Source organism: Drosophila hydei, unplaced genomic scaffold (genome assembly GCF_003285905.1).
Source record: "Drosophila hydei strain 15085-1641.00,03,60 unplaced genomic scaffold, DhydRS2 tig00000315-arrow-arrow-pilon, whole genome shotgun sequence".
Lineage (NCBI taxonomy): Eukaryota > Metazoa > Arthropoda > Insecta > Diptera > Drosophilidae > Drosophila > Drosophila hydei.
The window spans coordinates 391,595-414,254 of NW_022045707.1; the positions used below are offsets into that span (position 1 = coordinate 391,595).

At 40.1% G+C, this 22,660-nt stretch overlaps 1 protein-coding gene across 1 annotated transcript; it reads left to right on the plus strand.

The window, feature by feature from the left end:
* Nucleotides 1-5,962: 5,962 nt before the first annotated feature.
* LOC111599918 lies at nt 5,963-21,368 on the plus strand. Its single transcript, XM_023315747.2, has 8 exons — nt 5,963-6,084; nt 7,537-7,731; nt 16,945-17,190; nt 17,789-19,634; nt 19,699-19,797; nt 19,855-20,104; nt 20,162-20,250; nt 20,317-21,368. The coding sequence occupies exons 2-8, from the start codon at nt 7,566-7,568 to the stop codon at nt 20,543-20,545; spliced, it is 2,925 nt and encodes a 974-aa protein (XP_023171515.2). The 5' UTR covers nt 5,963-6,084; nt 7,537-7,565; the 3' UTR covers nt 20,546-21,368.
* The last annotated feature ends 1,292 nt before the right edge of the window (nt 21,369-22,660 follow it).

Genomic DNA, 22,660 nt, shown 5'->3' on the forward strand with positions numbered 1-22,660 from the left:
GATATACATATTTATATATACATTTATATATGCTTATATATGTGTGTACTACTTATGTACAATGTACATCGTCTCTATTCCAATGTGTAGGTGTGTTTTATCCATATTTTTACTTAATAAAATTTTATGTGTATGTCAAAAAACGAATTGTCTTTGATTTGAAAGGAAAATATTATGGAGCGAGTTTCCTTAATAACAGGGCTCAATCGTAGTTGCAAGGGTTGCAAGAGTTGAATGTGCGGAAAATGAGGCTACTGAAATAAAGAAGTAAGGGTGCTCTGATTGGGAATGCTCGACTAGCAATTATTTCATACTGCATATGGAATGCCTGCTACATACATTTGGAGAACTCATCGTACCCCCCTTCTGAATGCTTACCTCTTACGACAAACCTGAGACAGAGGCTGTGTTGGTATTCAAATAGCCGCCATCGACAAGACATCGCTGTACAGGAGCACTACGGACAGTAGACAGTGGTCAGAAAACATTTTGCAATTGCCGTTAGCTGAATGATTGAAGTTGACTTTAATTGCTGTTAGCGCCAGATAAAGAATTGAGTTATGTGCAGACCGGTAGACAGTCAGTCAGGCAGCCAGGTAGCCAGGTTGCCAGGCAGCCAGGTTAACAATTACCATTGGCCAATTGGCTGGGTTCGTGGCCAGCTGCAATTAGCATATTAATCGAATTTACTGCCATTCGCGCACACTCGACACGCGCTCAACGAGATGCAGATGGAGAGGGGCCGAGGAGAAGAGGCGCTGGCAGCCGAACTGAGACGAGATGGGCCCAGACAGACGTCTTGTTTGATAGCCTCTGCTATCAGCACTTAGCCAAAAGCTGTGAGATTGATGCGCCTGTAAAATGTCAATGAAATGGTTTTCTAATGCCCGATCGCTAGCTGAAAACGGGTATATTTGGTTTCCACCTTTTCAAATGACGAAATTGTGTGTCCTCAATTGGGGTTAATATATCTCAGCATATGTAAATGGTACCACTTAAGGCCCTATTTTACTCAGGGACTTGTGCTGTTTCTCTTAACGTCTGCCCGAAGTACGTCTCTGTGTTTGGATTGAGTTCCTTTATCCTAGACGCTCAAAATGTCAGTCTGTGAGGACCTACTGAGGCTCCAGAGTTGTCATATGTTGTGTATACTGGGACATACCCCGCTGGTCAATGAAGTTCCCTATGTGACAGCTTTTTCAACTTTTTCAGATCTTCTTTGTAGTTCGATCCACTGATCTATAAGCAATATAATCAGCTCATTGAAGCGAGGTGAGTTTAATGTGGCTCTTACACAGTGAGCGGGTATCGCTGCCGTCCCTAGCATCCGACTTCAACTTCTTTTTGTTGTCATCGAGTTGGGTCTTCAAGCTCTCCCCTTCGACATTTGATGCATTCGAGCGATTGACTGGAAGGCCTGTTCCGAATGGCAATTAACACAATTTTTTATATCCATTTTATCGTCAAGAACTACATTGCTCTTTCCTCCATTTCCACAGTTTTCCACATTTCACTGAGGCGCTTTTCAATTGGACTTTCGTGTTGCTTCAATTGCTTCAAGTTTTATGTCGAAATCTTTGGACGCTATCAGCTCTAAAGCCGAATCGTGTTCAAGAAGCCAGCTGCAGAGTGAGTGAGGGAGAGAGAGGAGGCTAGAGGGAGAGAGAGAGGAATAGAGAAGAAAACTTTTTGAATATGACAAAATGCCAGAGGGCGTGAAGGCTGCGTCCATTTGCTGCTCCCAGTGGGGTGTTAAATTGACTGGCAATTTCCATTCAGTTTCGAGCGGAACATTAATTTTACCATGAAAATTACAGATTGCAAAGGTAACAACAATAACAATAACACCAGCATCTACTCTTGTTTATAGCGAGAAGTGTGCAAAATTACATTAGGGTAGAATTTCCCATTCATAATAATCGTAGTGCAATGGGTATAATTTCCGCTCAGCGGGGTGGCTTAGCATGATCAGCTCGATCAGCCCTTTTACTAAACATGGATTCAATTATTTGCTACATTTTAATTACCTCATTGATGTACATCTTAGATGTAAATGTAAGATGTAGAGGTAAAATGTAGATGTCAAATGTAGATGCAATAAGATTGAGATCTTAGATCTTAGTACTTTTATTTTAGATTCTACATGTTAGATCCTACAGTTCAGATGTCAGATTTTAGATTTTTGATCTTAGGTTTTAGACCTAATTTTAAGATCCAATTTTTAGTTATAATTTGTAGTCTCCGATTTAAGATTTAATTTTTAGATCTTTTATTTTTAGGTCAAATATATTTTAGATCTTACATTTTAGATTTAGACTTCAGATCCCTGAGTTTAGTACTTATATTTTAGATCTCAGACTGTAGATCTAAGCTTAAAAATAGAGCTTAAAGTTTAGATTTTCAGTTTTATAAGTTATTGATTGTCGATTATCTTATTAATCTAAAGTTCCCTCTTTCAGAGGCAGGGAGTTTTCTGGTAAGGGTATTTCGTATTCATGTATCCCAGCATATATTGCTTTGCTGCCGCTAGGCAAGGCCACAACTTATGCTAGAGCCATGTCCATTGCGAAAAGCGCTAAATTTTTACCACGTGCAAGAACGAAACGAATGGAAAATCTGCACAGTCATAAGATCGTTAAGGCAAAACGTGGGCCAGCTCTGCGTGGGTTTTCATTTTCTCTCCTTCTATACTCTGCACACATTGCAATGTGATCGGGGTATATTACTACTTTGTAACGCGTCAGAAGAAGGCTAGCTTGCTGTCATATATTATCAGTATCGACAGCTGAGTCCAGATATCTCTGATTCTATTATTATAATATTTTTCTTCATTTATTATCAATTTCTTAGGCCAATTACTTAAAATCGATAAGTATCTATATTTCGACTTGGGTTTTTCTGCATAACACGAGGACTATAAATTCTGACGTTTTCTGTAACTCTCCTCAATTCCCTAAGAAATGAGCTCTGTACAAGTTCCAGGGTATTTCGTAGTCGTGCAGGCTCTATTCTCTACTTGTTTAATAAGAGTCCCTGTGCTAGGCCTTTGTCTTGCACGTACTCGTCGCAACTTGTGGGCAAGCGGACGCAATAGGTGGTCGGGCAGAGCGGTCACCTCAGTCACCTCGGTTACCTCAATCACCTGATCGCATTGTCCTGCACCTAGGTGTGCTGTTCTTATTTATTGTAGTTGGACAATTAGTGGGCAGTGGTGCAATTTACGTTGGCACTAAACGCTTATAAATGAGCTCTAGACAATTTTTAGATACGCGCATAATTTATGCCCCATTTGGGCCCAGTGGCTAAGCAAGCGATCTATAAATCTTCTGGCAGAGCCCCTCAAAGATAAGGCTCGGCCCTGCCCAGGCTAAAGCGGTTTCTCAATGAAGTTTCCTGCCAGCAGCCACATAAATCTGTAGATACAGATTTAGCTTAAAGCCTGAGATAGCTACGGACTGAGATAGTTAACGCATTTGAACGGTTTCAAGCAACGCCTCGATTTGCCTTTGGTTCCTTCGAACCGGTCTGCCCTAGCTCGTTGCCATTGCGGGTTACTTTTCAATTGAATGCACTTTTCGCATGCTTCGTCGTCTTCGTCATAGTCACGTTTGGTTAACAATCGTTGTCGACTGGGAATGTGTCACATAAATAAGCAACAAACCTCCCTGGTTACCCCTTCGTCCTCCTTCAGCAACCCGTGACGCAGAGCACATAAAACACACCTCGCAGCAGGCTGCCAGCGCCTCCTTTGACACTTCTCGCCCTGCTTTCCTTCTCCCTTCCGCTTTCCTTCTCTGCTTCTTCATGTGACTCACTTTGCCCTCCTTGCGCCCCTTTCCCAGCCCAAGGTCTTAGCTCAGAAGCTGTAAATGTTCTTTGAATAGACGATCAAGCACCTTTAGCTCAATCGCTATCTTAGCTTTTCTTACAATATGACTAAGTTTATATATACATATATCAAATATCTATGTATATATATGAATGGACATCATTATGCTTTAAAAATATTATTAACAAAGTTCATTTGGAACAACAATGCAAATTGTGGGTGTGGGTGTGTGTGTGTTGTGTTGTTTGCTAAGTACGTAACATTGGAATATCAGCTCTGCGCAGGCATCAGGTATTTTCTGGTCGGACATTCCCGACTAGAGCACTCTCACTGCTGCTATATACCTTTGACTTATGCCACTTTCTCTCTCGCTCTTTGCCACTGTCAAGCTGCCAGTCTAAGACGACGTCTCTGGCGCCGATCGCATTGATGACAAACTTCCCGCTGGTTTTTCGCGATAAAAATAGAGGAGTGGAAGTATTTGCGTTGATTGTGTTTACAGATTTCGCCTGCTGCGAGCTGTGGGGGCGAGGTGCAAGAGATGAGCTTGTCTTGTCCAGCCGTAGAGACTAATCCCAGCTGAAAAGTTCATAAATTGCACATCGTATGGAACAACAGATGCATTAGCTTATGGCCAACAACATGAGTTTATATAAGTATATATAATTGCACATTTGGTTGAGTGCATGGAAATTCCTTCACGCTACATACAACAAGGCTGCAATTTGTTGAGGAGCGCAGCAGATGAGCTAAATCAGTGCGTTTTTAATTGAATAAACGCAGCAGTTATAAATGTTTACATTAAGTGTCTGCTTTGTCCCCTTTGCCCCCCTAAAAGGGGGGCTCCTGTCCTGCCCCTGTCGATCAAGTTTAATTAGCGGCAACAAGTTGAGCAACGGATGCGTTCAATTATGCCCGACATGAGCTGAAGCTGGAGTAACAGCGGCGCCATGTACACCTAACACCCCGCCAAGAGCTGAAAAAGAGACGGAGAGAGAAGGGGAAACACTTAACCTGTAGCCTGGTGTCAGAAAAATTGTCACTAGCCTGCGGGCTACACCGTTTCTTCAATATCGGTCATTGCATTTTGTGTGTGATCAATTAGCCAGGTGACCGATCAACATTTTGTAACTGGGAACGCGTGTCGCATTTGCATTTGCAATTTATGGCTCGAGAGCGTGATTCGCGTTTCCTCAATGCAGCAACGTGTGATTTATATATCAGTCATAAGCATACATACGTGCAAATATAACGCTAAAGGTGTGAAATCAATATTTGACATTGTTTCAATCAAAGATTACTACATGAATACTAAAAGCAATTGGCTCATCGGCTTGAATGAATTTATGAGATTTGAATAGCGCGCCACAATTGGCACTGTTAATGTACAGTGTTTGGTAGTAACACTCTGTTCACTGTTGACTTATGTTTTCCGTTTTAATTTACGCGCCACTCTGTTAGTCAGTTGTGAATTGACTGGATGTTAACTCAGCTTGGCACTGTTAACAAACCGCCGCTGGTCACATCTATCTACCACAGCTGTTATGCCATTCACACAAATAAGCTAATAGATAAATCCAATCGGTATCGTAATCGAAGGCACACCTGAAGTCGCGTTCGCGTTGTCATCATCGCTCCAAAAACCTCCATACACAAGATTGTGCCGTTTGAACACACGAAAACGTGTGTGTTTTTGCTTAAAATAGGCAGTAAAGTTGCTAGTGTTCTTATGTCTGCTGCGCACAGCTGTTGCGGGTGATAAAAAATAGTGCAACAAGTGGTTTTTAACTTGCTTTTAATACTACTCAATCAAAGTGCCTTACTCTCATACACACTTACACAGCGACGCGCGCACACACACAGAGACGGTTTTTTACCTGTCAGCTTCAACACATACAAGCGCATACGTAGGCAACAACAAGTTTTGAGTGAGCTGTATGCCTGGAATCCAATAAGATAATTACGCCGAAAATGCTAAGCGCATGCACATAATTTAAGAAAAGAGCTCAGTCTCTCAGTGAGTAACAAAAACAAAAACAACTGCCTAAATCCCCGACGCGAGGATTAGTATCGCGTTTTCGTATGTGATAAAGGAAGAGGAAGAAAGAGCGAGAAAGAGAGTCGTCTCTCTCTGTGTTTGTGTGTGAGTGCGATCTCCTTTACAACAACAACAACAAAAGCTCTTAACAAATTGAAACAAGTGTATTTTAAATATAGATTACAAAGTTCACTTAAGCAAATACGACATAAGCTAGGTAATTATACACATAACTCACATTTTTCACTTTTGCTTTTACATACACACATGAATATATAAGCAGACACACACACTTGCATATGTGTGCATCTCTCATTGACATTGTTTTTGCTTTTTTCTTTGCATACTATGTAAAAGTTTTTGCGCGTTTTCTCTGCCGCGTATTGCAAAAGATATATACATACATTTACACATATATACATATTTCGTATGGTATTTTCTTTTTATCATTTCTCACTGCCCTCGCTGCTCTCTTTTTTTATTGTTTTTACCTTTCTATACTTTTAACAGTCATCATCGTTTTGCACTTGTTTCTAAATTTTGCCATCTCTTTCTTACTGAAGAAATGGCAAGAGTGCTAACAGTGGGTCTAATACGAAATTTTTATCGGTCTACCCGAAGTTTCTTGTTTGTCTACCAAGCACACAACACAGCACACATACACGTATGCAATGGCTAATAAATGAATGCCGCCGCATTGGAATGCTAGTTTGCCGATGAAAATTTTTGTTTTTGTGCTGCCGTTCCTGTTCTCAATACATTTTGTATTAGGTGGCCGTTGTCAACGGGTTTGGTTATCACTGCACAGCACACACATACATACGCAAAGAGCTAATTTCAATAAACAAACTACAGACTGAGTCGCTTCGTTATTTCCGTTGCTTGTCCACCTTTTCTGTGTCAATCACCTGTTTTTCACACGCCAACGACCAAAGCATTCAACAAAAACAACTTCAGCAGAGCAACAATAAATTCGCCCTGTTCTCTTACTCCTTGTTCAGCCATTCCATAGCGGCAAAGCAAGTCAAGCTGAATTCGCCGTGTTTCCTGCCGCAACAACAGCTGTTCGTTTCAGTTTTGTTTATCTTGTAACAGTCGTTTATAGTCTAGCTAAAAGCAACACAAACTAAAAATTTTACATATTTCAGTTAAATTTGAAAACTTTAACAATTATTTTACTTGACTTAAACAAGATAATGCAAGTAATAAATAATAAATGTTAAAAAGCATGCGGAACCCCTCTGATTGTTAACATTAACATTAACATTAACATGGAATAGCGCTGTTGACCTCAGTCGTTTTTCGACATTCGTGCGCGTCACAAGGATATGCGCAAGGATAATTTCACAAAGCCACTCACATGCACACACAGTCACAAACACGTTGCAGTTAGACAAGCCACATTTACGTAGCGGCTTTTCAATTATTTAAGCCAAAAGCTGACGTGCAAGTTGAGTTTATGGCTGCAACTCAAGCCAGCCGCAGCAGATGAGATAGAGATAGAGATAAAGACAGATATACAGATAGAAATGTAAGATGAAAGAATGCAATAACATAAAGCGGACAAGTAGAAAAGTAGAAAAGTGGAAAAGTGTATTAAATAAATAAAGGCACCTGAGCCGTGGCTTTAACCTAAGTATTTAAAACATTTTGTCGTTATCTATTCCAGTTAATAGAGATTCAACAACACACACAATAATGGAGTCCATGGAATACGAGATGGCTCGCAATATGACGCTGCTGTTCTTCCTGGAGCGTTTGCTGGATAAAGGAGAGCCACGCACCGTTCACGATTTATCCTGCCAATTTGGCAACAAGGAGTTCACCAAGGAAATGCGACAAATTGCCGGCGGCAGTCAATCGGGTGAGTTGGACAGCAAATTGTACTCGCTCATGCAGTGAGAAGAGAGTATATTAGTTATGTGACAGACTGTAAAGTGGGTAACATTCATGATGACCTTCTCTATTGATAGACCTATAATGGCCATTGAAGCAAGGCTAATATTTGAGTTAATTTTACAGTCAAACAGCTGTAACCAGAAACCAGTTGAAAACTAATACTGAACATATTTGTACACCTGTATGTATGCGGGTTCAATGTCTGTTTCTTGTTGTTATTGTTTGTGTTGTTATCTCTTAAGTGCTTCACTTGTCCAAGTGCACATTTCATCAATGTCAGCTTCCAATCCAGTCGGCGCCAGTTTTGGCCTAGCAATTGAAGCTGCTCAAATTCGCATGTGAAAATCGTTTGGAGTGGAATTTACACAGCTCCAGCATATCCTGTATTAACTTATTTTTTGTAACTTTTTCAACTTACAATAGCTTATTATTTATCCAGTATTGGTAGACATGTTTCTTTATAAGGTGTGTTGTGCAATTGATATAAGAAGGGCATTAGACGAGTCAGCTTGAAATTGAAAGAGAGTTTATTTAGTAACTTTTATATTCGGGTTCAAATACCAGGCTATATTATGAATGAAATATTGTCCAGGTTTATTATATCGTTTTATTAATATTATTGTTTGACATTTTGTAAATATAACCCTCTATAAAAACAGTTATGCCCATTTCAGACATTCGGCTACTGTTGGGTATAAAACCTCGAACTAGCTTTTGTTTTTTTTCAGGGTTTTCTTTTCTGTTTTAACTCAATCGATATTACACGTGCCTTTCCTATCCAAGTTATTGTTGCTTAAGACGCGCTACGTTTTGTTTACGTCTTCAAGTCTCTATAGATAGTTAGATGAGAATACCCATTTGCACGTCATGATCGAGTATAAAAAGGAAACAGTTCAACACACACAAAAAAACATATTGAGATGTTTGTGTGCTTCAAAAATAGAAATACACAACTCTTCAGAAAAAAGTCTTATAAATAAACATCCACTGGAGGGCAGTGCACTGCACTTTCTTCGATCCATCTATTTATCTATTAAAAAAGTCTTTCCAAAAATTCATTAGCGTATTAATAGAAGCTGTCCCCAAGGTGATTTGTACAGGAAGTGGGAAGGTATTAATCAGTTTGGGCTAGGGGAGTGGCACCGTTTAGCCAAGTTAGTCCTGTTTTTTGACAACAATTTGTGTTTTGTTATTGTTTTTTATTATGGTATTTTCATAGTTGAGTTGTTGTTTACTTTGGCATGCCTTGCTAATTTTTTCTCTTACAACACATTTTATTTGTTCACACTTTGTGGTTGCATTAATTGCACTCATAAAATAAGTGCAACAAATGCAATCAGCAAATACTTATCGCACTTTAAAATACATATGTCTTTTAAACTTCAAATCGTGTTTCGCTTTGAATACAGCTATAAACTGTTTGCAAGTGCAGAACAACGCATAAGGCAAGAGCCAACAAGAAGTGGCTAAGATAATATCTACTAACCATGCGAACACATACATATAAAAAAACAACACAGACAATTTTTTTTTTTTTTTTTTTTTTTTTTTTTTTTTTTTTTTTTTTTTTTTTATTTCTTTATTTTGTTGCAGCTTATTGTCTTAGACTCTATAGCGCATTTAGCTCTAAACCTTAACTAATGGGAGGGCAGATATGCCAATTATTCTGCACTTGTAGCTACTATCTTAATTAGTTCTAATATTGTCTAGAGGATGCGATCTCTTCAGTCTTCGCCTATTGTTGTTTATAGCCAGGTTGCTTGCGAGATGGTTAGGATGCGCTGCAAGTCTGTCCGCGTATCTTGAACTGTGTCGCCCAATGAGTTCAGCAACTGTGGGAATTGCTAAATCCCTATGTAAGACTGAGTTTCTTACAAACCAGCTGGCTCCAGTCCATCTGCGTAGTGCTTTATTCTGCAGGGTCTGAATTTTGTTCCTTGTAGTCTTCGCCGAGGAGCCCCATAGGGAGATACCATATACGAAGGTTGGGACAACTATTGCCTTGTAGATGGCGGCCTTGCTGCTGTAAGACAACTTGCTTGAAGCTCTCAGCATCCAGTCGAGGGTTTTTAGCTTGCTTTTGCATTTTGAGGTTACTTGACTTATGTGCGCTTTAAAAGTCAGCCTTCTGTCAAGAGTGATACCAAGGTACTTTACTTTTGAGGCTTTGGGAATAGTGGGCCCCAATGCAACGCTTGGGCAATCTCCTCTTCTAGTGGCGAAGGTAGTATGTACAGACTTTTGTGCATTAATGGTGATACACCACCGTTTTGCCCAGCGTCCGAAAGAGTCCAGATATTTTTGTAGTGAGTCTGAAGCTTCTTGCGCAGATACGTGACGTGATAAGATGGCGGTGTCATCTGCATAGGTCGCTATGAGTACTGCATCTGTACTTCCTATATTTGGCTCGGGAGTTGGCATATCTCCTGTGAATAAAGTATAAAGTGTTGGGCCTAGAACACTACCCTGTGGTACTCCAGCCATAATTGGTCTAGTCAAGGATACTGCTTGCCCCCTTGACACTTGGAAGGTTCTTCCAATAAGGTATGAGGATAGCAACGCGAAAAATGGGGCTGGAAGGGTGGTCCTCACTTTCTGCAGCAGTCCCAGGTGCCAAACTCGATCAAACGACAGACAATTTATGCGGCAGAACCCACACCACACTTTGCTTGAGTCATCTGCGCTCTCTTCACTTGTCCCACGCACATACAATTTATGCTCTTAATCGAGCTATTGACCAGTGCGATCCAAAGAAAGTGTCTCTCTCTCAGTCTTCACTTGTCCCATGCCCTGTACTCTCCTTTACTCTCTTGCATTGCAAGCAAGCAATCGGCTAGTGCGATCGAGCGAGATGGCGCCTCTTGCGCTTTCCTCACCATTCCATTTTGTGTTTAAGCTCATTCTTTCATTATCATTGTTTCTGTTTATGTATGTGTGCGTATATGCCTGTAATTCTTGCTCTCCTACGAAAGAAGCATTTTAAAATAGTAAAAGGATCTGCCAAATTCACACACAAATTTAATTTTCGCAGCATAATTTTTGAGTAGGACATCAAAGCATTTACGTTAAATTATTCCTAATGAGCGGACGGTTGTAGATGTATGAGCATATATGTAAGAGTGTGCGTAGGCTTTGCTGAATGAAAATGTAGATTTAAAGTGGTTTTTGGATATATATCTGCATTCAATTATATACTGTATGGAAATAATACTGTTAGTTGCAGCCGTGCTTACTTAACTTAAGAGCTATATGCCAATTTTGTCTTAAGTAACCGTTCTGTAGCTTTCTTTGGATGCATTACCTCTACTTTTTATCCAAAAAAAAAAAAAAAAAAAAAAAACAATAACAAACAGCTTAAAGCGTATTTCGTAAGCCCGAAAAATAAGCCCGACAAACTAGATGGAAACACTCCTATAAACATATTTTATGTGTGGCACCTTTTCTTGTCAACGTTTTTTTTCGTGCTTGCTTATTCCACTTGTAAGCCGTTAAGGGCCAACTCTCTGTACCTTTGATATTTTCATAATGCTTAGCTTAAACCCGAGTCGATGTTGAGGCGGATTCCATTTGATGATGATGTGGGTAAATTTGCTTTTCTTGTTTGGCTTGCAATAGAAAAAGTGTCGATTACGTGACAGAAATGTTCAATTGAATTTCAAATATTATAGCAAACACTATTCTAGAGAGACTGAGAGGAAGATAGACACAGAGAGAGAGACAGGGAGTGGAAGAGAGAAGGAAATAGATGCCCATTTGTTGCTTCAATAATGCATAAGTTTAGTTTTGTTGAGCTCTCTCTCCGTCTCCCTCTCTCTCACTGTGTGTGTGCTTCTCTCTCTATTCCCCAGTGGTTGATGAGGGTTTAAAGGAGCCAAACAAGAAAACATTTACAAAATTAATGTCGCAAGCAATTTTTGTGCCAACTTAACAGCAACTGAAACATTGACACATTGAAAGCTGTTAGAAAGCGCCAAACGCTTAATTTCTATGGCAATTTCTCAGCTTAAAGACTATTAACTAATATGTGATAATGGCTTAGCAAACAGTAACCAAAATTCCATTGCTAATTTGACAAGCGAAAACCTAAATAATAAGCAAAAAGAACGTTCTAATGGGCACTCACAGACTACACAATACTCGTTCCCAGCTCGAAAACATATTGCCAAACGGAACATGTAAATTAATCTGTAGCGTTGGTCAGCTACAAAACTCCTCTATGTGTTATATGATATGTATATGTGTTATACGTTATATGTTATTCATCAAATAGGCGAGCCTCTTGATGAACACACACATAAATAGCATAATCCAAATATACTCCATTTGACATTGCGAGCGGACATAAAAACAAGTTTTGCATGCGATTCGCGCGAATCATTTGACCAAACTTGACCGGGCCATTAACTGTTGACTATTAGTCGATGTGGCTGTAGCTGCGACTGCGGCTGTGGCTGTTGTCAAATAGTTGCACACAAACATATTCCATTTATATATTGGCGGGGCTATCGATGGAGGTCTCCAAGACATGCTTTGTTATTTTTTGCGTAATCGATTGGCAACGCATTTGTCAGTTGAGCCAGCTGAGCACACATAATGCGAGGGCGAGGGTGGTTTTAGCAAATGCAGAAGACAGACCTAAGACTTGCTGCACTCTAGAGCATATGTTAAAATATCCAGCTAAATATATCCATATCAACTGATAAGAAGGAATGCCTCCTACATGCATTTTAGCCAAAAGCCAATATACCCTGCTTAGCCATTCGCAATGTGTGTGCAGGGTATTAAGGGCAGCTCCTCTTTAGACTCTTGGAAGCTGTGTGCTTGTTGATTTTGCTGGCTGTTCAATGATCGATGGACCATCGTGTGCCTGTTTCGCTTTTAGCCCTTTAACATGTTCAGCTTTTTGACTTTGGCCTCCCGTTTGCAGACGACAAGGAACATAAATTTAACGATTTTATGCCGACAGCAGTCGGCTGGCCCATTTGGAATCCTTCAGCAAGCTGCTCTCCTGCTCCTCGTGCTCCTCGTGCTCCTTTGGCATTGCGTGTCAGCAGTTGTGCGTCTGCCAGCTGGCAAGGTTTTTCCTGTTATTATTCTTAGCTTGGGGCGAAATGGAAATGTGGAAATGTGAAATCAAAGTGGAGTTGGCGGAGGGAGAGCTTCAAGCTCGACATTGATTATTTGACTTGAGCAACAAACTTAACAGCACAATTTGATATTTATTAATATGGCCTAATGAAACAAATGTTTCAATTAATTGATTCATAATGAAGTCAGCCAAATGTGCCTTCAACTCCACCTAGAATCCATTTGCCCAGCAGCAAATTGAACTTTCCCAACTTGAAGACATAAAATCTTGAATTTATGTGCACATAACCCTTTTCGGCTACACCTGCTGAATTTTCTAAAGGTGTAAAGGTTACATTTCAATAAGCAACATGAAATATGCACACACATGCATACATATATAAGCGTGTGTGTGTGTGTTTGTATATATTTATAGAAAATGTGCTCGTTGCATTTGAAAATTGGCCACAAAAACTCTTGTGTCCAATAATGTGAGGCGAGTGAGTGAGCATTAAATGTGCCTGCGCCGACACCTGCTGCCGCCCACTCCACCTGCTCCTCGGGGGCATGCCGTCGGCCCCCTTAAAATATATATATTTTTGCCAAGAAATGTCGCTGGCAAGTATTGTTGCCTCTGTATCATAATATTTTGCTTGGCAGTGTCTCAGGAAGCTATAAGCGAGGGCTGCTCCTAAAGTTTTAAAGATTTCTAAGTCCTTATATACTATAATCTAACATACTCAAGATTCCAGACTTCAGTGGTCTACTTGGAAGAGTACGAGATACCCTGAACCATGCGCAGAGCTGCGATTTTAATCTTTCTTTAATACTTCCAATGAGTTAAGCCTATAAAAAATAGAGGATAGGAAAGTATACTATATAGGTATATAGATATATTCCAACTAGTCCTTAAGTAGCTTAAGATTTTAGTATGCTGTGAGAAAAATGCTTAAGTTTAAGTTTTGAAAAATTAGCTATATCCTAATAATTGGAGAAAATCATTTATAATTTCTTTTTATTTATATGACTTAAATCTTAGATCTATTCGAAGATTTTTTTAAAATTATTTGGCCTCTTTTCTAAGCATTCAACTTTGAGCTTTGCAAAATTGTTTTCATGTCAGTCTATTTTATTTTTGGAGGATTTTGTGAATGCTAAGTTACCTGTTACCAAATACTCAATGTGTTATTCACCTGGCTCCTCAGTGCTGGGCATACGATTTGATGACGGCGTTTTGCTCTCGGCCGACACGCTCGTCACCTATGGCACCTTGGCCAGGTACCAGAATGTCAATCGAGTGATTCGGATCAATGATAATGTTCTGCTAGGTGGTGGGGGGGATTTCGCTGACATACAGTCCCTGGTGCGTACGATCAATCAGAAGGTAGTCGACGATTACTGTCTGGGCGATGGGCTCAACATAAGGCCGAATGCTCTGCTAAACTGGGTGACACGGCTCCTCTACAGCCGGCGCACCCTGAAGGATCCACTCGACATGGAGCTGGTCATTGGTGGACTCGATGCCAACCTGCAACCGTTCCTAAGTGTTGTGGATGCGCGTGGCACGTCCCAACACAGTTACGTTGTGGCCTGCGGCTTTGCTCGTTTGATAACCGTGCCGCTCGTACGCGAACGGAAGCCCAGAGATCGGGACTTCACTTTGGCAGAGGCAGCCAATCTGGTGCGCGATTGCATGAGAATTCTCTATTATCGCGATACTCGCAGCATTTCTCAATATATGGTCGGCATTTGTTCAAAGAGCGAGTGTTGCATTAAAGGCCCCTTCAAGGCCGAGGAGAACTGGGAAATCGCCGAACACGTAACGGGATACTAGCTAAAACAATATCAATACAGTATACAGTACACAGAATATATATGAATATAAATATAAATATAAATACTTTCAGAGCTCTCCAGTTATTTCTGAAATATATGCGAATTTTCGATAAATGAGGTAATTAACATGAGGTGCGCATGATATATTGGAATGAATGTCATATTTCAGGTGAAGCTGTTAAAGACCTAAAGACTTGAAGTTTCCCTCTCAGACTGGGGAAAGACCCCCAAAATCTGATATTGTTAAAGCTGTCTACACTTAAATGATAACGGAAATATAGGATAATAGATTGAGAGATCCTTTTGCTTAAGTTTTCGAGCTGCCCTCGCTACTTTTATGAACGTGTAGAAGCTCTTCTACATAATATAGATATATATGTATATATATATGGCTTTGCTTCCTTTATATGTATCTATTTTGGCCAGGAACTTCAACTGTAAATTTCAATTTCAATTTGTGTAATGCAAAAGGTGGATAAAGACATAAAAAATTGAATTATGCAGCCGTTGCCAGGCCCCCATTTAGTGGACACACATAAAGTACGACGATATTTCTTTTTACTTTCACTGTGGGGGCGGAAGGGTCGGGGTCATTTATCAGTTCTGTGGCTCATTGAACACATGGGAATAGATTTGTTAGACGAAATCCCAGCAAATCTTGGGTAATCCTTATATAATGCCTAGCAATTTCTTTACACTTTTGATTATTTGAATTTAAATTTGATTAATTTCTTGTGCACAACTTGTTACAAATTCCAAATGACAACAGTAGAGGCAGAGGCAGAGGTAGATGCTGTTGCTGTTGCTGTTGCTGCTCCCCCTACGACACGCAACAATAAAAACAATTTCCCCTTTGGCCTCTCCCGTGCTCTGTCCAAATGTTGCGCGTTTGCCATGTCACGTCATATTACACACACAATAGGCTGTGACACCCGCCCTGCCCGCCACGCCATGTACAGTATGCGCACCCACTGACGGACGGGGTGGGTGTCTGTTGCGACTCGACTCAGTCAGTCAGGCAACTATGACCTGATTTATCAAATAAAATAGCTCGCGCAGCTTCGCTGAGTGCATTCACTTTTCATTTGGCTGGAGTTGTACACTGTAACCAAATTCAGAGTGCATTGTTAAAATATGAGAATTATCCATATGGTATTACTATAGTATTCTATAGTATTCTCCTTGATATGAATGTCTTTCAGGAGCGTAGCTTAGTCCGGATAAGAATATACATGAGAGTGATTATAAGAGTATGAGTATAAGAATACGAGTAAAAGAGTTTTTGTTTTTGTTCAGCCTGTCAAGAGTATAAGGAAGTGATTATAAGAGTATCAGAGTATGAGTATTAAAGTATAAGTGCTGGAGAATTCGTATAAGAGTTCGTATATTATCTTGGCATGTGTTTCAATCTAAGCGTATATGAGTGCTTTTAGGAAAAGAAGAGTATAAGTATTATAGTGTATAAGTCCGTATATTCTCGTTATACGTGTAGGAGAGTATATGAATGAGATTATTGATGTATAGGAGTATTTGAGTATCAGTATTAGAGTAGATTATAAGAGTTGATCTATACTTCTCACGGAATGTATAAGTGTATATAAATTGATTCTGCAAGTATAAGAGTTTGAGTAGTAGAGTATCGGTGTCTTTTGACTAAGAGTAATGTTTGCTTAACTCGTACGATAGGTATAGGTATACGTATGTATGTGCTCGCAGGCAGGGTAACTTCTAGTCGGAATCATTTCAAATATGCTTTTATAGTTCGCTGTGTAACGGACAACTTTCTGCAAAATGCTCGAGTTTCATCCGCACAATTGTAAATGAGATAAGGGCAAAACTTTAGCCAACTTTACAAACTAGAAAGAGAAAGAGGACCCTACATACATACAAATGCATACATAAATATATGTATTGTGTACGTATGTGATATAGTGATTACAATAAAGTTAATTATGGGAAGAAAGACATATGTAGCTAGCTGCCGGAGATAGCAAAAAGTTACACAATTCGCATTTTAAAGCTAACTTATAATTCAACTGCTGTGGAGAGTACATATTTAGATAGACACACACACATACACACACACATAAATACCATCGCATTGAATGGGAAGACGCTGACAAATTAATTAAGTTAACACTTTTACTGCATTAGTGCATTAAGCAAGAGATGAGCTGAGAAGAGACTCTCACTAATGGCTTATACTAATTATAATTGACAACTTTGTCTCTCTCTCTCTCTGTCTTTCTCTTTGCCTTTGGCTTGGCGCTGACAGGTCTGAAGAAATTTCTTGCCCAATACCCATCGATATTTTTGGTGGACGGTGATTATGTGCAGGTGAACGCTTATCAGCACAGCAGCTCCGACGATGGCAACGCCGGCGGCAAGCGCGACTACATCCAAGAGGCTAAAGACTACTTCAAGAACAAGATGCTGCAGTACGGCGCCGCAGCCGAAGTGCCAGTGCGCAGTCTGCTGGGCCATCGGTCGCAGGCATCGCCCCAAGTGCGTCACATATCCGGTGAGTGAACTGAACCGAACTCAACTTAGCTTAACTTAGCTGAATTGAGTTCTTAACTCTAGTTAGTTTATTTAAGCATGCAATCAATGCTCTTTGTTTGCTTAACCTGTTTTTATTTAAACTCAAATTAACATCTCGAATATACAGTTAGGAAATACACGACTGGGAAATACCCTAAGCAATGATCAGGCTTTGAATTGTATATAATTGATGATATCCCAAAAGTAATATGTGTTAAAACTGTCCACACTTAACGATAACGAAAGCATTCGAGATGGACCAGCAAAATGGACTTGCTTTTATAAATATTTATATGAGCTCTTAAATATATTTTAAAGAAAACAATATACCCTGTTTAAATGTATGGGGGGTATAAAAAGCGAAAGCTCCTTAAGCTCTGCTTGCTGCAAGAGATGATAATTGACTCGATAGAGGAAATGCGATATAATGAATGTAGCTGGATGAATAATATATATACGATAATATATAGTACATGCAGATAATGTATATGTATAAATATAAATATATAGAGATGGATCGATGTAGATAGTATACAGCTGAACTAATCGGAATTCGTTCTCTCTTTGGTATTTCGTAGGTCAGCATATCAAGGAGTTCACAGACTTCCTCTCGAAACACACGGACACGTTCAAGGTCATGGATGACTATGTGATGCTGGTGGGCAGCGAGAATATGACGGATCTGCCAGCCAGAGATCGCTTGCATTTGCCGCAGTCGAATATCGATACGCGGGGCACACAGCAGATGCTCGACTTTTTCGCGCAGTGCATTGAGATGAAGGGCCCGCTGCTAGTAGATCAGCTGTTCCATTTGCTGACCTTGAACTTTCCGCAGGACCAATGGCTGCGCATGTTCAAGACGCCCGGCGACTTGAGCTCGTTCCTTAAACTATTCGGCGATTGCTTTCACATACAGGCGAATCTAGTCACGCTGCTGCAGAAGCCCAAGCTGAGTGACTCCCACATACAGCAGGCACAGGCTCGCTCGCGAGAGCAATTCAATTCGGTTAACAACAATCAGAATCCTCGCAAGGGCGAGCTGGCTCTGAGTCCTGTGCAGCAGCGTTTGCATTCGCCGGGAATGCGCAGCAATGGCTACAGCAGTCCGAGTAACAACAACAACAACAACAGCAACAACAACAACAACAATAATAATAATATAGCATCGCCTAACTTTAAGCTAAATGCGCCCGTCTCCAACATGACGGGCGGCAACGGCTTTGGCCAGAGTCAGAACAAGTCGGAGCCCAATTCGGGCTTCGATAGCTATGTGCCCATGTCGGAGCTCAAGCTGGAGAATCTGTGTGAGAACAACTATCCCAGCTCCAATGTGTGCTATGGGCCCATAGGCGCCGCAACGCAGCAGCAGCAGCAGCAACAGCAGCAGCAGCAATCAGCACCAACGGAGCGCTTGAATAGCGTGAATCAAACCTTGAAGCAGCGCATCAATACTCTGGTCATACGCACCTTGGCCGAGAACCTGGAGAAGGATAAGCAATCGTTGGCTAATCAAAACGCGCACTCGAGTTCCGTGCACGGCAGCAACACCAAAGCAGCGACAGCTGCAGCAACAGCAGCAGCGAATGCCGCAACTAGTCAAAGTTATTTTGTGGGCGACACCTGGAAGATCAAGGTGCTGCAAAACACAACAGTTATAGCAAATGTCAAGCACTCAACCTTTGTCACCGACGCGCTGCTAGATCTGGCCAAAGACGAGGAGCACAACATAGCCATCTCGCTGGATTGCGAAGGCATCAACCTGGGCATCAAAGGTGAAATCACTTTGATCGAAATCGGCACAGCACGTGGCGAGGCCTTCCTCTTCGACGTGCAGTCCTGCCCGGCCATGGTCAGCGACGGTGGCCTGAAGACGCTGCTGGAGCATGATCAGGTAATTAAGGTGATTCACGACTGTCGCAACGACGCAGTCAATCTCTACCTGCAGTTTGGCATTTTGCTGCGCAACGTCTTCGACACGCAAGCAGCGCACGCCGTTCTGCAGTACCAGGAGAATGGCAAGCAGGTCTATAAGGCTAAATACATATCATTGAACTCGCTGTGCGAGCAGTATAATGCACCCTGCAATCCCATCAAGGATCAGCTCAAGCAAATCTATCGCCGCGATCAAAAGTTCTGGGCCAAGCGACCGCTGACCCGCGAAATGATGCTCTACGCAGCCGGCGATGTGCTCGTGCTGATACACGAACAGCTCTTTGGCAATCTAGCTCAGCAAATTAAGCCAGAGAACAGGCAGCTATTCTCTGAACTGTGCACCGAGCAAATTCTTATGCAGATCAAGCCCAACGAAGTCAAGATTCGCAAGAAGCAGCGAAAGGTCAGCACTGAGGTCTCGGACCTCAAGCAGAAGCTGGCTCAGACCAGCAAAAGTATTGTATTATCCAATCGAGAGATACGACTGCTGCGGTGAGTACAGTGAAGCCATGAACCCAACGGACTCCCTGTTAATGAATTTCGTATTTCCTTACAGCTACATGGACTTGACGGAGGAAGAGAAGGAGCGACTCAAGGGCTACTACAAAGTGGCCAAGAAGCTGGAGAAAATGGAATCTGCGGGCAATCCAAACAAGTTCGTTGTGATTATTGAGTTTCCTTGAAGATATCTTCAACTTAGGTTCTTTTGCAGAGATCAAAGTGACTCGGAGGATGAGGCGGAGGCAAATGAGAATGACTTCTTTCCAAGTTTGGATTCGGTTCCATCGGACAATTCGCTCTCGGGCACCTTCTCGCCGCGCTTCAGCTCGGAGCCGCCCAGTTTGACTGAATCGATGCAAATGCTAGAGGAAATATTGCAAAACAAATCAATGGATCGAATAGCGCGTATTGATAAACTCGAGGCCATATTGACAACTGCAACCACATTGCCATGCGATCAAGTAAACCGAATGTAAGCCCCAACTTAGAATCCATCTCTAACCAACTCTTCATCATAGATAATCACTTCCAACGCAATGCAAGAACAATTGGGGTCCAGTATTGCTACAACTGAGAATCTGCAAATTATTCGCGAGAAATCGAGAAAGTAAGTGGCAGTGTCCAGCTAGAAGCCGTAGCCATCAAAATAATATTTGTCTCTTGTTACTTTTAGCATGAAGAACTGCAACTGCCATGGAGAACGTAGCATTACGCCCATTTTAAGATCGGGAAATGAGAAGCGCGTCGTTAAGCTGGTGGATGCCGAGTCGCAGACATTGAGCACCGGCGATGTTGTCATTACCAAAATCTTCTTTCAAGACGAACACGAGCGTGCCAAGGAGACGGTGTTGGCCAACAGCAATGCGAACACCAATTCGCCGAAACGTTTGACCTCAACTTGAATTTGAGCTTTTCGACACATATGATTCCTAGTTATATGAAATACATGTATTATTTTGACGATGGTGATGATGGTTATGAGACTCCCCAGTTGCATTGTAAAAGACGGAGAGATCAACTCTTTTTAAAAATATGCAATAATTTTCCCTAACTAATTGAAAGCAATATAATTTGTGCCTAAATGTTGAACATTGTATTAACAATACTTGCTATATAGTATATTATTTACTCCTATTTCAACTGTGTTAACATACATATAACTATATATATATGCACATATATATATACATAGACATATATATATCTATTGATTTGCTCACTAATTAATGGAGAAACGAAACATTTCATTGTTACACCGAATCACACTTCTCATCGTCAGATGATTTAGAATTTGTGTTGCATTCTGATTGTTTGGCAAGTTTTTGTTATTCAGTTACTATACTATACTAAAGCGAACCTAGCGAACCAATCAATAGCAAATCAAAATTTTCGTATCTAGGTTCGCTTTTTATTTGCTTGAGGCAATCCTTACATAAGAAACGTTGGACCAATATCTGTGTGTAAAGTCGAGAAGCCTTTAACTTTTTACAAGCTGTAACAGTTTTACAAATCCTTGTCGCCATATCGAAACTGAGAACTTTGTATTTCTTGACCAGAAACACGTTAATCCAACATAATTTTAGTCGAACTCCAACAGCATAATCAAAACTTCTTAACCTATTAACAACAAGCGTAGTCAATGTAAGAATGATATTAAACTGTAAAGAGAACATATTGAAATTGTACGATTATATAAACAAGCATATGCCTAATTAAATAAATTTGTAAAATTGTATTATACACATTGAACCAACAGACGTTTCTAAGCTAACTTTTATCCCAATTAAGCTTAGCAATGGACTTATGTTTCAAGCAATGTCTAAGCCTTACATGGAAGCCATACACAAGGATCAAAGCTCTTTTGGAATATAGTAGCAAGGATATACAGGAATCATCATCAACAAATCGCGGACTGCTCAGCGCTCACATAGCTTAGCTCAGCTTAAATCATTTAATTATAAAGAATTGTTTTTTTCCGTTTTGGTTTTTTATTTAACATCAAACATCAAGAGGCTTAAAACATTGATTTAGTTTGTGCATAAGTAAGATTAAATCTTTGTAAACATTTATAAAGATATACATACATACATATATAGATATATATTATATATGTAATGTATCGACTTTCTATAGTGTATATAATATTATTAATTTATCGTTAAATGGTTAGCAAATTTTGAATTGTAATTTGTCTAAATCAGTCAGGTTAAATTTAGTTTTTGTCACATAAATATTTTCTTCGCATTGAGCTAAATTCATTTATTGTTTTCTTAAGCGAATTAGTTGCTTTTTAGATTATTTATTAAGCATTATTTGATTGGGCTATGCTAGACATCGAGCTGAATATGCTTATAATTTGTTAGTATGTTGGTTAGTTTCTTGATTTAACTTTTAAATTGAATATTTATTTTTGGCAATCGAAATTTGATTGTTGAGCAAATTATTAAACAATTTAAATTCGTGTTTTCATTTGAGTTTATTATCATTTTACTTAATAGCTGTATTAGCGCTAGTTATTATATGTGTATATGCTAAAACTTAAGTACTAATTTAGCTAGCTCATAAAAGTTATACTATATTATTAATACTATTTATAGGCAAAAATCATAAGAAAAATGTAAGAAATTAATTTTTGAATAAAAATTGAAGAAAAACCAAAGAAGTTGTATTAAATTGAAACTTTACGGAGACAGCAGCCATAACCCAAAAATGCTACTAAATAAATGTCTGGAGCTAATGCGAGTCGAAAAATTTCACGTTGCGCTCAGCTGAATAGCAAGCGAACGAACCCAAATTCAGGATCTGAAATTTTTCATAGCCTACTTTTAGGAGGCGTATTTTGTGAATTCATTGCATACTCTTAGGAATCGCATTTAACTGCAGCCAATCAGATGGAGATGTATTCCATTCATGAGAATACATGTCAACAAGGTGAACGGACGAACATAAATGCAAGTAAGTAACAAAATATCTTATGTTGTCATATTTTTAATATAAAGTTTTTTTTGAGCGCTCAT

Coding starts and splice junctions, on each gene's coding strand:
- LOC111599918 (XM_023315747.2), top strand. CDS start 7,566: ATGGAGTCCATGGAATACGAGATGGCTCGCAATATGACGCTGCTGTTC. Junction 17,191..17,788: donor CCAAGTGCGTCACATATCCG/GTGAGTGAACTG, acceptor GGTATTTCGTAG/GTCAGCATATCAAGGAGTTC. Junction 20,105..20,161: donor CCACATTGCCATGCGATCAA/GTAAACCGAATG, acceptor TCTTCATCATAG/ATAATCACTTCCAACGCAAT.